The 15996-nt window shown below is 46.1% G+C and overlaps 2 protein-coding genes across 2 annotated transcripts in view; one reads left to right on the forward strand and one right to left on the reverse strand.

The window, feature by feature from the left end:
• Window positions 1–15996, reverse strand: part of LOC149449999 (prominin-1-A-like) — a 202331-nt gene that overhangs the window by 142794 nt on the left and 43541 nt on the right. The gene's annotated exons all lie outside the window — the stretch shown is intronic.
• On the forward strand, window positions 6613–7488 carry LOC149450001 (uncharacterized). Its single transcript, XM_089692506.1, has 3 exons — window positions 6613–6621; window positions 6731–7156; window positions 7198–7488. Exons 1-3 carry the CDS (start codon window positions 6613–6615, stop codon window positions 7486–7488), a joined length of 726 nt encoding a protein of 241 aa, XP_089548632.1.

The raw sequence follows: 15996 nt of genomic DNA on the forward strand, positions 1-15996 counted from the left end.
GGTCCGGGGAGAGCGGATATAGTGAATGCGGGGTCTGGGGAGAGCGGATATAGTGAATGCAGGGTCCGGGGAGACCGGATATAGTGAATGCGGGGTCCAGGGACAGCGGATATAGTGAACGCGGGGTCCGGGGAGAGCGGATATAGTGAATGCGGGGTCCAGGGAGAGCGGATATAGTGAATGCGGGCTCCGAGGAGAGCGGATATATTGAAAACGGGGTCCGGGGAGAGCGGATATAGTGAATGCGGGGTCCGGGGAGAGCGGATATAGTGAATGCAGGGTCCGGAGAGAGCGGATATAGTGAATGCGGGGTCTGGGGAGGACGGATATAGTGAATGCGGGGTCCGGGGAGAGCGGATATAGTGAATGCGGGGTCCGGGGAGAGCGGATATAGTGAATGCGGGGTCCGGGGAGAGCGGATATAGTGAATGCGGGGTCCGGGGAGAGTGGATATAGTAAATGCGGGGTCCGGGGAGAGCGGATATAGTGAATGCGGGGTCCAGGGAGAGCGAATATAGTGAATGCGGGGTCCGGGACGAGCGGATATAGTGAATGCGGGGTCTGGGGAGAGCGGATATAGTAAATGCGGGGTCCGGGGAGAGCGGATATAGTGAATGCGGGGTCCGGGGAGAGCAGATATAGTGAACGCAGGGTCCTGGGTTTAGTAACACTTTAAATACACTAGCAGATTTGGATGGAGTTGACTAACAAATTAAAGCCAAGCTCCAGCTTTATAAGCAGTTGTATGCAGCAACTTTTCCTTCATTTTGGGATACCGTTTTCCATAAACAAACAGCTGACCATTTCAGCCCCCCTGTTAGAGGTATACAGTTTCCATCAACCCTCTAACTGCCACTTTTTTTTTACTGATAAAGGATGCTGAAAAATAGCAGACTTACTGGCTGGATCAGCAGTTGAAAATACAGAGGGGAGGGTAACCTAAAAAGGGAAAGCTAATGCAGCTACCACATCTAAGAATAGGTAAGCTGAAGTATAACACATGTTCACATTTGGGTTTAGAAACACATTGAATAAAATATTAACAATAATAATAATAATAATAATGTGAATTATATCAGGAACTAAAAAAAAAAAATGTATAAAATGTGACACGTTCCCAGTCCTGGCCGCTCTGAGCGGGAAGGAAATGGGTCGGATCCGATTCGTTACTTCTATGGAAGGTGCCCTACAGTCCTGTTTATGAAGGTTGGAAAGTATTTGTAGGATCAAAACATAAATCCTGGCTGAAGTGACAGTTACGTCACGGAGAAAGATAAGAGATAATATCAACAAAACCGGAGAAAACCAAAATCACGTTCTACTTGGGGGGGAGGAGCTTTCCTCATCGATCGGGGATCCCCTCATTGTACGAGGAGCTCGCAGACATTCACACCACGGTACACACAAGCTGTTTGCAGGAAGGGTGGAGGTTTTATGCACCAAGGAGCACCGAGATTACCAATAAATAGAATGATGCAAACGGCAGAGCGCCAAGTACAAAGTGCAGCGCCCGCAGCAACACGCCACAATCCACATTATACTGGGCTGAACTGCCATTGGCCGGATGGGTACGGCACTGATGGCTCACGTTCACCGGTATCCCAACACTAGACTTCCCTTTACCCCCAAGACATCCTGCTCTCTAGCTCCCTTGTCAGCCCCTCCCATACCCACCTCCAGGACTTCTCCAGAACCTCTCCCATCCTCTGGGACTCCCTACCCCAGTATGTCCGGTCAGCCCCCTCCCTGTCTGGCTTTAGGCGATCTTTAAAAACTCACGTATTCAGGGAAGCCGACCCCACCTCCACCTAAGTACTGTACTTGAATCACCTCCACCAGATCATCCCCCACAGCTATCACCTCCCCCTTCCTCTAGATTGTAAGCTCCACGAGCCGGGCCCTCCTATTCCTTCTGTACTGAAATGTATTGTAATTGCACTGTCCCCATATATTTTGTAGAGCACTAAACTTCCATTTACCCCACACTAAGATTTCCTTTACCTTACACTAAACTTCCCTTTACCCCAACACCAAACTTTCCTTTACCCCAACACTAAACTTCCCTTTACCCCAACACTAAACTTTCCTTTACCCCAACACTAAACTTTCCTTTACCTCAACACTAGACTTTCCTTTACCCCAACACTAAACTTCCTTTTATCCCAACATTAAACTTCCCTTTACCCCAACACTAAACTTCCCTTTACCCCAACACTAAACTTCCCTTTACCCCATCACTAGACTTTTCTTTACCTCAACACTAAACTTCCCTTTACCCAATAGTTAACTTCCCTTTACCTCAACACTAAACTTTCCTTTAGCTTACACTAAACTTTCCTTTACCCCATCACTAAACTTTCCTTTACCTTACACTAAACTTTCCTTTACACCAACACTAAACCACCCTTTACCCCAACACTAAACTTCCCTTTACCCCATCACTAGACTTTCCTTTACCTCAACACTAAACTTCCCTTTACCCAACAGTAAACTTCCATTTACCTCAACACTAAACGTTCCTTTACCCCAACATTAACTCCCCTTTACCCCAACACTAAACTTCCCTTTACCCCAACACTAAACTTCCCTTCACCCCATCACCAGACTTTCCTTTACCTCAACACTAAACTTCCCTTTACCCAACAGTAAACTTCCATTTACCTCAACACTAAACTTCCCTTTACCTTACACTAAACTTCCCTTTACCCCAACACTAAACTTCCCTTTACTTCACACTAAACTTCCCTTTACCCCAACACTAAACCTCCCTTTACCCCAACACTAAACCTACCTTTACCCCAACACTAAACTTCCCTTTACCCCAACTCTAAACTTCCCTTTACCCCATCACTAGACTTCCCTTTACCCCAACACTAAACTTTCCTTTACCCCCAACACTAAACTTCCCTTTACCCAACACTAAACTTCCCTTTACCCAACACTAACCTTGGTGATCATTCACAAATTTCACTAGTAGTAAGCAATGATGTCAGAAGGGACATCTTGCTTTCTACTGTTCCTGTGATCACTGATTGGCCAATCAGGGATCACATGATCGGGACCTCACACAGAGGTCCCGTACAGCGATCGGTGCCGTGCACTCCCAGGGAGTGCGCACAAGCAGGGTGCGGGGAGGCCATTTATAAACGACCACCCGCCCCTGCACTGCCACCGTCCGGCCGTTTATATACATGGACCGGACAGGAGGTGGTTAATGGTTGAACTGGATGGACTTTTGTCTTTTTTCAGCCAGACTAACTATGGAACTATGTACACCGCACTGTTACAACCGAATGAATTCCTTCTATGGAAACTAAATGAGTGTAAATGATAACAACCCACCCGGATGTGAATGCCTTCTGGGAGAACAAAGGAATTCAGATAAACCTGTTCCTCCCTTCTTCCAGTAAACTTTACTTTCTCAAAACAAAACTGAAAGCGTTCTTCATTTACAGCATATTTCACACCTGCCTAAAACTTTTGCACAGTATTGTATAAAGTCCCGGGTCCATATTGAGAATATTGGACGTCAATCCGTTTTTTTGCCGTTTTCATATCGAGAGCGAAGAGTTTACTAAAGTTACGAAAATTCTCGTACGACAGGATAAACATTTTGGAATTTTCAGCCAAAAACTGTGCTGGTTAAAGGACAATCGTACGATTCGGTATTGTACGACGAAAAATACGGTGATCGTCTCTTCGGGTCATTTCAGACGATTGCTGTGTACCAACGATCAGATGACCGAACGATCGCTTAGAAAGCGGACTTTTTCAGATGATCTTTTGATCGTGTGTACAGGGATTAAGAGGGAGAGAGCCCCGATCATCAGCCAGCTCCCATATTTAAAGGAGAGAGTCCCGATCATCAGCCAGCTCCCATATTTAAAGGAGAGAGCCCCGATCATCAGCCAGCTCCCATATTTAAAGGAGAGAGCCCCAATCATCAGCCAACTCCCATATTTAAAGGTGAGAGGACCGATCATCAGCCAGCTCCCATATTTAAAGGAGAGAGCCCCGATCATCAGCCAGCAACCACATTTAAAGGTGAGAGGACCGATCATCAGCCAGCTCCCATATTTAAAGGAGAGAGCCCCGATCATCAGCCAGCTCCCATATTTAAAGGAGAGACCCCTGATCATCAGCCAGCTCCCATATTTAAAGGTGAGACCCCTGATCATCAGCCAGCTCCCACATTTAAAGGAGAGAGCCCTGATCATCAGCCAACTCCCATATTTGATCATCAGCCAACTCTCATATTTGATCATCAGCCAGCTCCCATATTTAAAGGAGAGAGCCCTGATCATCAGCCAGCTCCTATATTTAAAGGAGAGAGCCCTGATCATCATCCAGCTCCCGTATTTAAAGGTGAGAGCCCCTATCATCAGCCAGTTCCTATATTTAAAGGTGAGAGCCCCGATCACCAGCCAGCAACCATATTTAAAGGTGAGACCCCTGATCATCAGCCAGCTCCCACATTTAAAGGAGAGAGCCCTGATCATCAGCCAACTCCCATATTTGATCATCAGCCAACTCTCATATTTGATCATCAGCCAACTCCCATATTTGATCATCAGCCAGCTCCTATATTTAAAGGAGAGAGCCCTGATCATCATCCAGCTCCCATATTTAAAAGTGAGAGCCCCGATCATCAGCCAGCTCCCATATTTAAAAGTGAGAGCCCCGATCATCAGCCAGCTCCCATATTTAAAGGAGAGAGTCCCGATCATCAGCCAGCTCCCATATTTAAAGGAGAGAGCCCCGATCATCAGCCAGCTCCCATATGTAAAGGAGAGAGCCCCGATCATCAGCCAGCTCCCATACTTAAAGGAGAGAGCTCCTATCATCAGCCAGCTCCTATATTTAAAGGAGAAGAGCCCCGATCATCAGCCAGCTCCCATATTTAAAGGAGAGAGCTCCTATCATCAGCCAGCTCCTATATTTAAAGGAGAAGAGCCCCGATCATCAGCCAGCTCCCATATTTAAAGGTTGAGAGCTCTGATCATCAGCCAGTTCCCATATTTAAAGGAGAGAGCCCCGATCATCAGCCAGCTCCCGTATTTAAAGGAGAGAGCCCTGATCATCAGCCAGCTCCCGTATTTAAAGGTGAGAGCCCCGATCACCAGCCAGCAACCATATTTAAAGGTGAGACCCCTGATCATCAGCCAGCTCCTACATTTAAAGGAGAGAGCCCTGATCATCAGCCAACTCCCATATTTGATCATCAGCCAGCTCCCATATTTAAAGGAGAGAGCCCTGATCATCAGCCAGCTCCCGTATTTAAAGGAGAGAGCTCTGATCATCAGCCAGCTCCCGTATTTAAAGGTGAGAGCCCCGATCACCAGCCAGTTCCTATATTTAAAGGTGAGAGCCCCGATCACCAGCCAGCAACCATATTTAAAGGTGAGACCCCTGATCATCAGCCAGCTCCCACATTTAAAGGAGAGAGCCCTGATCATCAGCCAACTCCCATATTTGATCATCAGCCAGCTCCCATATTTAAAGGAGAGAGCCCTGATCATCAGCCAGCTCCCATATTTAAAGGAGAGAACCCTGATCATCATCCAGCTCCCATATTTAAAGGTGAGAGCCCCGATCATCAGCCAGCTCCCATATTTAAAGGAGAGAGTCCCGATCATCAGCCAGCTCCCATATTTAAAGGAGAGAGCCCCGATCATCAGCCAGCTCCCATATGTAAAGGAGAGAGCCCCGATCATCAGCCAGCTCCCATACTTAAAGGAGAGAGCCCTGATCATCAGCCAGCTCCCATATTTAAAGGAGAGAGCCCTGATCATCAGCCAGCTCCCATATTTAAAGGAGAGAGCCCCGATCATCAGCCAGCTCCCATACTTAAAGGAGAGAGCCCTGATCATCAGCCAGCTCCCATATTTAAAGGAGAGAGCCCTGATCATCAGCCAGCTCCCATATTTAAAGGAGAGAGCTCCTATCATCAGCCAGCTCCTATATTTAAAGGAGAAGAGCCCCGATCATCAGCCAGCTCCCATATTTAAAGGTTGAGAGCTCTGATCATCAGCCAGTTCCCATATTTAAGGGAGAGAGCCCCGATCATCAGCCAGCTCCTATACTTAAAGGAGAGAGCCCCGATCATCAGCCAGCCCCCATATTTAAAGGAGAGAGCCCCGATCATCAGTTAGATTATATACAGTATATACTATAAATGCCTGTGGACACCTGAGATTTGCCAGGTAAGATCCTACCAAAAACTCTACAAAGCTTCCAGGACCCAGAAGAGAACCTATTAATATTCTGAGAATACAAAAAGTTTATTTACTTCATAGTGGACACCAACCCCGGAGCCCCTCACCATGTATACTAGGAGACCCCTATACACCGTCCACAATCCTGCCAACCATTGCCTCACAATATATAAATACAAGCAACACCCAGAAACATAAAACATTTCAATAAGATGTTATCAGGCGGATCAGAAGTGAAAAGGATACATGTTTATTATATGACTAATTTTTTAAAATGTATTTCCTGTTTGGCAACAATATTTATACAAGGAAGCAGAGAAGTGAAATGAAACACTTTGTAAATTCTATTCACTGCCTTATTTATTTAGTTATATGTGTTCAGCCTTCCAATGGATCCATGGCAATCGTCAGACAGAATATTCAGATTTATTAAATTAAAATATATATTTCTGGAAGCATTCATACTTTATAGCATTTCTTTACACCCGCCCAGATTTTTGCATAGCACTGTATAGAAAGGAGAGAGAGAGAGAGAGAGCCCTGATCATCAGCCAGCTCCCATATTTAAAGGAGAGAGCCCCGATCATCAGCCGGCTCCCATATTTAAAGGAGAGAGCCCTGATCATCAGCCAGCTCCCATATTTAAAGGAGAGAGCCCCGATCATCAGCCAGCTCCCATATTTAAAGGACAGAGCCCTGATCATCAGCCAGCTCCCATATTTAAAGGAGAGAGCCCCGATCATCAGCCAGCTCCCATATTTAAAGGAGAGAGCCCCGATCATCAGCCAGCTCTCATATTTAAAGGAGAGAGCCCTGATCATCAGCCAGCTCCCATATTTAAAGGAGAGAGCCCCGATCATCAGCCAGCTCCCATATTTAAAGGACAGAGCCCTGATCATCAGCCAGCTCCCATATTTAAAAGGAGAGAGCCCCGATCATCAGCCAGCTCCCATATTTAAAAGGAGAGAGCCCCAATCATCAGCCAGCTCCCATATTTAAAGGAGAGAGCCCCGATCATCTGCCAGCTCCCATATTTAAAGGAGAGAGCCCCGATCATCAGCCAGCTCCCATATTTAAAGGAGAGAGCCCCGATCATCAGCCAGCTCTCATATTTAAAGGAGAGAGCCCTGATCATCAGCCAGCTCCCATATTTAAAGGAGAGAGCCCCGATCATCAGCCAGCTCCCATATTTAAAGGACAGAGCCCTGATCATCAGCCAGCTCCCATATTTAAAAGGAGAGAGCCCCGATCATCAGCCAGCTCCCATATTTAAAAGGAGAGAGCCCCAATCATCAGCCAGCTCCCATATTTAAAGGAGAGAGCCCCGATCATCTGCCAGCTCCCATATTTAAAGGAGAGAGCCCCGATCATCAGCCAGCTCCCATATTTAAAGGAGAGAGCCCCGATCATCAGCCAGCTCCCATATTTAAAAGGAGAGAGACCCGATCAACAGGCAGCTCCCATATTTAAAAGGAGAGAGACCCGATCATCAGCCAGCTCCCATATTTAAAAGGAGAGAGCCCCGATCATCAGCCAGCTCCCATATTTAAAAGGAGAGAGACCCGATCATCAGCCAGCTCCCATATTTAAAAGGAGAGAGACCCGATCATCAGCCAGCTCCCATATTTAAAGGAGAGAGCCCCGATCATCAGCCGGCTCCCATATTTAAAGGAGAGAGCCCCGATCATCAGCCGGCTCCCATATTTAAAAGGAGAGAGCCCCGATCATCAGCCGGCTCCAATATTTAAAAGGAGAGAGCCCCGATCATCAGCTGGCTCCCATATTTAAAAGGAGAGAGCCCCGATCATCAGCCGGCTCCCATATTAAAAGGAGAGAGCCCCGATCATCAGCCGGCTCCCATATTTAAAGGAGAGAGCCCCGATCATCATCCGGCTCCCATATTTAAAAGGAGAGAGCCCCGATCATCAGCCGGCTTCAATATTTAAAAGGAGAGAGCCCCGATCATCAGCTGGCTCCCATATTTAAAAGGAGAGAGCCCCGATCATCAGCCGGCTCCCATATTAAAAGGAGAGAGCCCCGATCATCAGCCGGCTCCCATATTTAAAGGAGAGAGCCCCGATCATCAGCCGGCTCCAATATTTAAAAGGAGAGAGCCCCGATCATCAGCTGGCTCCCATATTTAAAAGGAGAGAGCCCCGATCATCAGCCGGCTCCCATATTTAAAGGAGAGAGCCCTGATCATCAGCCGGCTCCCATATTTAAAGGAGAGAGCCCCGATCATCAGCCGGCTCCCATATTTAAAAGGAGAGAGCCCCGATCATCAGCCGGCTCCCATATTTAAAGGAGAGAGCCCCGATCATCAGCCGGCTCCCATATTTAAAGGAGAGAGCCCCGATCATCAGCCGGCTCCCATATTTAAAGGAGAGAGCCCCGATCATCAGCCGGCTCCCATATTTAAAGGAGAGAGCCCCGATCATCAGCCGGCTTCTAGTTTGAGTTTCAGCAATTTTAGAGGACAAGGAGAGGATCAAAGTATTGGAGGCATTTTAGTTACAGAATTCATTATTTCAAATTTCCCTTCAGGCTGGGCTGAGGTTTTTTTCTTTTGCTAACTTGTACTTTCGATTTTAAAGTTAAATCAGAGCTTTATTTTCCCTTGGGCACCTATAGACACTTAGGTGAGGGCGCCCCGGGGCCACACAGGAGGGAAAACGCCCTCCTTGGCTCTAACACTGTTTTGGCAAATATAACAGAACAATAACGTTCTTTGTCTACAATCCACAAATTTGACACTTTCTGCTCTGACATCCTTCGCATTACAGCAGAGTTTTCTGTTTATTATCATTATTATTTTTCTTCATCATCATCATCCTATTACTACTACTACTAAATATTATTCTTCATCATCCTACTACTACGAATAATATTATTACCTTTCATCATCATCATCCTACTACTAATAATAATCATTATTTATTTATTTATTTCAGGTACTTATATAGCGCTGTCATTTTACGCAGCACTTTACATATATATTGTACATTCACATCAGTCCCCGCCCCCGAGGAGCGTACAATCTAAGTTCCCTAACTCACATTCATACATACACATACTAGGGCCAATTTAGACAGGAGCCAATTCACCTCCCAGCATGTCTTTGGAGTATGGGAGGAAACCGGAGTACCCAGAGGAAACCCACGCAGGCACAGGGAGAACATGCAATCTCCAGGCAGGTGGTGCCGTGGTTGGGATTCGAACCAACGACCTGAGTACTGCCAGGCGGAACTGCTAAGCATTTAGCCACTGTGCTGCCCCGTATTATTCATCATCATCATCCTACTGCTAATACTAATTATTATTCTTCATCATCATCATCATCATCCTCCTACTACTACTACTAATTATTTTTCTTCATCATCATCCTACTACTACTACTAATTATTATTCTTCATCATCATCATCATCATCATCCTCCTACTACTACTACTAATTATTTTTCTTCATCATCCTCCTACTACTACTACTAATTATTATTCTTCATCATCATCATCATCATCCTCCTCCTACTACTACTACTAATTATTCATCATCATCATCATCATCATCCTACTACTACTACTAATTATTATTCTTCATCATCATCATCATCCTACTACTACTAATTATTATTCTTCATCATCATCATCATCCTACTACTACTACTAATTATTATTCTTCATCATCATCATCCTTCTACTACTACTAATTATTATTCTTCATCATCATCATCATCATCCTACTACTACTAATTATTATTCTTCATCATCATCATCCTTCTACTACTACTAATTATTATTCTTCATCATCATCATCCTACAACTACTACTAATTATTATTCTTCATCATCATCATCATCATCCTACTACTACTACTAATTATTATTCTTCATCATCATCATCCTACAACTACTACTAATTATTATTCTTCATCATCATCATCCTACTGCTACTACTAATTATTATTCTTCATTATCATCATCATCATCCTACTACTATTATTAATTATTATTCTTCATCATCATCATCATCATCATCATCATCCTACTACTATTATTAATTATTATTCTTCATCATCATCATCATCCTACTACTACTACTAATTATTACTCTTCATCATCATCATCCTACTACTACTAATTCTTCTTCATCATCATCATCATCCTACTACTACTCCTATCACTACTACCACTGCTAGTATTATTAATACCATTTTCTAGTAATAATAATAATAATCATCCTAGTACTAATAATACTACTACTAAGAATAATAACAATAATAATAATAATAATAATAATTTTGGCCTAAATTTATGAAGAAATTTAATTATTAAAATGTTTTTATTGGATATGTTTTATAGGAGAATTCCCCCTTACATCTGGCTTCCCATCAGTGCCCCCCTTACATAAGACTTATGATCAATACACCCCCTCACATCAGATTCCCCATCAAAGTCCCACCTTACATCAGGGTGCCATCAGAGTCCTCCTTACATCGGGTTCCCATCATAGCCCCCCCTTACATCAGGGTGCCATCAGAGTCCTCTTTACATCGGGTCCCCATCAGAGTCCCCCTTACATCATGATCCCCATCAGAACCCCCCTTGCATCGGGTCCTCATCAATGTTCCCCTTACATCAGGGTCCCATTAGAGTCCTCCCTTGCATCGTGTTCTCGTCAATGTTCCCAATTACATCGGGTCCTCATCAATGTCCCCCCTTACATCGGGTCCCCATTATAGCCCCCCATTTACATCAGAGTCTTTCCTTACATCAGGTTCCCCATCAGAATCTCCATACATCACAGTCCCCATCAGAAGCCCCCTTACATCAGAATCTCCATACATCACAGTCCCCATCAGAGGCCCCCTTACATCAGAGTCTCCATACATCAGAGTCCTGATACTTTGTAGTTCCCATCAGAGGAGAGGAGCCTGTACAACAGTACATGAATGATTTGAAGGCCAGGGATCACATGTACATTGTATCTAAACCCAAGAAGATAGATAATATACTGCATTGTACTGCAGGGTACAACTGTGATCATCATCTCCTCAGCTCTGTTATGAACCTCTTTCCATAATGGTGGTCATACACACTTCCAATAAATGATCAATTTATTTTCCAATAGGAATAATCAATCTATACTCAACAAATCATCAGATTGGGGAAGATGTTGATGAATAGTTGAGGCAATGTTTCTCATCCAAGGTGCCATGACTCCCTGGGGTGTCGTCTGGGTTCCCCGCAGGGTTCCACAAGCCCGGGACCCAGATTTCCGTGGATCGGTGTCACTCTTAGCCCACCAAGTCGTGGACAGCGAGCTGAGCTGCACATCGGGGAACCCAGACAATGCTAGAAATCCGCTCCCTGCTATTCTCATGGTTTGTACACAATTTTACAGCAATTGTCAGCAACGGAACTCTGGCAATCCCGGAACTTTCACCGCCAGCGGAAGGACATCTGTGTTTACTGATGGGAAAATGTTACAAAGCAAATAAAATGCTGTCCAGACATAACCCAGTGTGCTGCGCTAAATATCGGTGGCCAGTGCCATGTAGTATGCAATGATAGAAAACATAACCAGGGGCGGACTGACCATTTGGAAACTTGGGCACTGCCCGAGGGCCTGGGGTCAGTAGGGGGCTCCATGAGATGCCCCTGGTACCTTTTTCATAGGCTTTTTTGATTTTGGGCAAAGACACAGGGGCCCCATGATCCCAAGGGTGGACTGACAACTCATGGGGCCCCCAGGCAAAAGGGGATCATGGGGCCCCTGTGTCCTTGCCCAAACTCAAAAAAAGCCTATGAAAAAGGTACCAGGGGCATCTCATGGGGCCCCCTACTGACCCCGGGCCCTCGGGCAGTGCCTGAGTTTCCAAATGGTCAGTCCACCCCTGCATGATCCCCTTTTGCCCGGGGACCCCATGACTTGTCAGTCTGCCCCTGAACATAACAATCACACGTCAATTACTCGTCAACATGTTTAGCATGTTCCTGTCATTTGTGAACTGCTATGCAGGGTACAGTGATGGCGCGTTATGGGGACACACGTCTACCAACAAATTACCAGCTAAGTGGGTATAAAATGGGACTTGTGGGCATTAATAGGAGAGAGAAACATATTAATGAATGAGATGATTCATGATATACAGAGTACAGAAATATCTACCTGTGAGCTTCTGGAGGGCTTTCTCAACCCTTTTAACCCATACTAAAATCAATACATTGGGGGTCAGTGGGAAGAATGTCCCTTACATTGGGGGTCAGTGGGAAGAATGTCCCTTACATTGGGGGTCAGTAGGAAGAATGTCCCTTACATTGGGGGTCAGTGGGAAGAATGTCCCTTACATTGGTGATCAGTGGGAAGAATGTCCCTTACATTGGGGGTCAGTGAGAAGAATGTCCCTTACATTGGGGAGTCAGTGGGAAGAATGTCCCTTACATTGGTGATCAGTGGGAAGAATGTCCCTTACATTGGGGGTCAGTGGGAAGAATGTCCCTTACATTGGGGGTCAGTAGGAAGAATGTCCCTTACATTGGGGGTCAGTGGGAAGAATGTCCCTTACATTGGTGATCAGTGGGAAGAATGTCCCTTACATTGGGGGTCAGTGGGAAGAATGTCCCTTACATTGGGGGTCAGTGGGAAGAATGTTCCTTACATTGGGGGTCAGTGGGAAGAATGTTCCTTATATTGGTGGTCAGTGGGAAGAATGTTCCTTACATTTGTGGTCAGTGGGAAGAATGTCCCTTACATTGGGGGTCAGGGGGAAGAATGTCCCTTACATTTGTGGTCAGTGGGAAGAATGTCCCTTACATTGGTGGTCAGTGGGAAGAATGTCCCTTACATTGGTGGTCAGTGGAAAGAATGTCCCTTACATTGGGGGTCAGTGGGAAGAATGTTCCTTACATTGGTGGTCAGTGGGAAGAATGTCCCTTACATTGGTGGTCAGTGGAAAGAATGTCCCTTACATTGGGGGTCAGTGGGAAGAATGTTCCTTACATTGGTGGTCAGTGGGAAGAATGTCCCTTACATTGGGGGTCAGTGGGAAGAATGCTCCTTACATTGGGGGTCAGTGGGAAGAATGCTCCTTACATTGGGAGTCAGTGGGAAGAATGTCCCTTACATTGGGGGTCAGTGGGAAGAATGTCCCTTACATTGGGGGTCAGTGGGAAGAATGTCCCTTACATTGGGGGTCAGTGGGAAGAATGTCCTTTACATTGGGGATCAGTGAGAAGAATGTCCCTTACATTGGAGGTCAGTGGGAAGAATGTCCCTTACATTGGGGATCAGTGGGAAGAATGTCCCTTACATTGGGGATCAGTGGGAAGAATGTCCCTTACATTGGTGGTCAGTGGGAAGAATGCTCCTTACATTGGGGGTCAGTGGGAAGAATGCTCCTTACATTGGGGGTCAGTGGGAAGAATGTCCCTTACATTGGGGGTCAGTGAGAAGAATGTCCCTTATATTGGTGGTCAGTGGGAAAGAATGCCCCTTACATTGGTGATCAGTGGGAAGAATGTCCCTTACATTGGTGGTCAGTGGGAAGAATGTCCCTTACATTGGAGGTCAGTGGGAAGAATGTCCCTTACATTGGAGGTCAGTGGGAAGAATGCCCCTTACATAGGTGGTCAGTGGGAAGAATGCCCCTTACATAGGTGGTCATTGGGTCCGGGGCTCCAGGGTGCTTATGTAGTACAATTGAAATTGGGACTTATTTTCCTCAGAGATCGGTAAAGCTCAGTTCGGGTCTTGGAGCCTTGAGGCTTTATAGAGACCTGGGAGGAAATTTCCAATCCTGACTCCGGGTTTTGCAGACATCCACTACACTGATTGCGGAGATGAATGCAGGGCTTTTGTTAGACAAATGGCTATGGTTCAGGGCTCCATCCCGGCAGACAGAGGAGGTCTCAGCCAGGGAGTCAGGAGGGCTCCACCTAGGACACATGAGGGAGCCAGTTCAGCAGGGAGATGCTAGATGCATGCAGCTTTGTGCAGACATAATTGTCTGAAGGAGACAGTCATCCTCTCCCCCCACCCGCTGTCCCAATTCAAAAGCAGCGCCGCCCTCACCAGCCACATCATTCATTCAGTTTCCTATGAATGCATAAACTACAAGTACCATCAGCCATTGCGGCTGACAGCTTGTAGTTCTGTATGAACTGCGAGGGCGCTGATGAGCATTTGTTCGAAGTCCATTCACAAGTCCTACAGCTTGTAAACATTCAGCCCATATGAAGGTACAGGCTGAAAGCTGCAGGGCTTGTCTGCAGGAGTCTAACACCACACCCCTGATCCACTGATCGTGAGTTCAATGCTTTCCAGGCACCTTAGGGAAAAAGTAATAAATGCCAATTTTTTTTCCTGTAAAAATATGTGTATTTATTATTTTTTCCCCAAAAGGTGAACTTATTCTTTGTGTCCATGAGCAGCAGAGCTTTCTGTGCTCCCAGCACAGTGACCAAGCTGTCCAAGACAGTTCTCAGTCTGTACTAATGACTGGGAGCTGAGACCGACTGACAGCCGTGTGACCACTGTGGCAGCCGTGTGACCACTGTGACAGCCATGTGACCACTGTGACAGCCAATCATTATTTTTTCCCCAAACGGTGAACGTATCCTTTGTGTCCATGAGCAGAAGAGCTTTCTGTGCTGAAAGTGCATTCCCAGCAAAGTGACCAAGCTGTCCAAGACAGCTCAGTCTGTACTGATTGGGAGCCGAAACCGGCTGACAGCCATGTGACCACTGTGACAGCCATGTGACCACTGTGACAGCCAATCATTATTTTTTCCCCAAAAGGTGAACTTATTCTTTGTGTCCATGAGCGGCAGAGCTTTCTGTGCTGAAAGTGCATTCCCAGCACAGTGGCCAAGCTGTCCAAGACAGTTCTCAGTCTGTACTAATGATTGGGAGCTGAGACCGGCTGACAGCCATGTGACCACTGTGACAGCCGTGTGACCACTGTGACAGCCAATCATTATTTTTTCCCCAAACGGTGAACGTATCCTTTGTGTCCATGAGCAGAAGAGCTTTCTGTGCTGAAAGTGCATTCCCAGCACAGTGACCAAGCTGTCCAAGAAAGCTCAGTCTGTACTGATTGGGAGCCGAAACCGGCTGACAGCCATGTAACCACTGTGACAGCCGTGTGACCACTGTGACAGCCAATCATTATTTTTTCCCCAAGAGGTGAACTTATTCTTTGTGTCCATGAGCGGCAGAGCTTTCTGTGCTGAAAGTGCATTCCCAGCACAGTGACCAAGCTGTCCAAGATAGTTCTCAGTCTGTACTAATGATTGGGAGCCGAGACCGGCTGACAGCCATGTGACCACTGTGACAGCCGTGTGACCACTGTGACAGCCAATCATTATTTTTTCCCCAAACGGTGAACGTATCCTTTGTGTCCATGAGCAGAAGAGCTTTCTGTGCTGAAAGTGCATTCCCAGCACAGTGACCAAGCTGTCCAAGAAAGCTCAGTCTGTACTGATTGGGAGCCGAAACCGGCTGACAGCCATGTAACCACTGTGACAGCCGTGTGACCACTGTGACAGCCAATCATTATTTTTTCCCCAAGAGGTGAACTTATTCTTTGTGTCCATGAGCGGCAGAGCTTTCTGTGCTGAAAGTGCATTCCCAGCAGAGTGACCAAGCTGTCCAAGATAGTTCTCAGTCTGTACTAATGATTGGGAGCCGAGACCGGCTGACAGCCGTGTGACCACTGTGACAGCCGTGTGACCACTGTGTCAGCCGTGTGACCACTGTGTCAGCCGTGTGACCACTGTGACAGA

This window comes from Staurois parvus, unplaced genomic scaffold (assembly GCF_062004578.1).
Source record: "Staurois parvus isolate SC_StPar_1 unplaced genomic scaffold, SC_StPar_1.0 ptg000587l, whole genome shotgun sequence".
In the NCBI taxonomy this organism is placed as follows: domain Eukaryota; kingdom Metazoa; phylum Chordata; class Amphibia; order Anura; family Ranidae; genus Staurois; species Staurois parvus.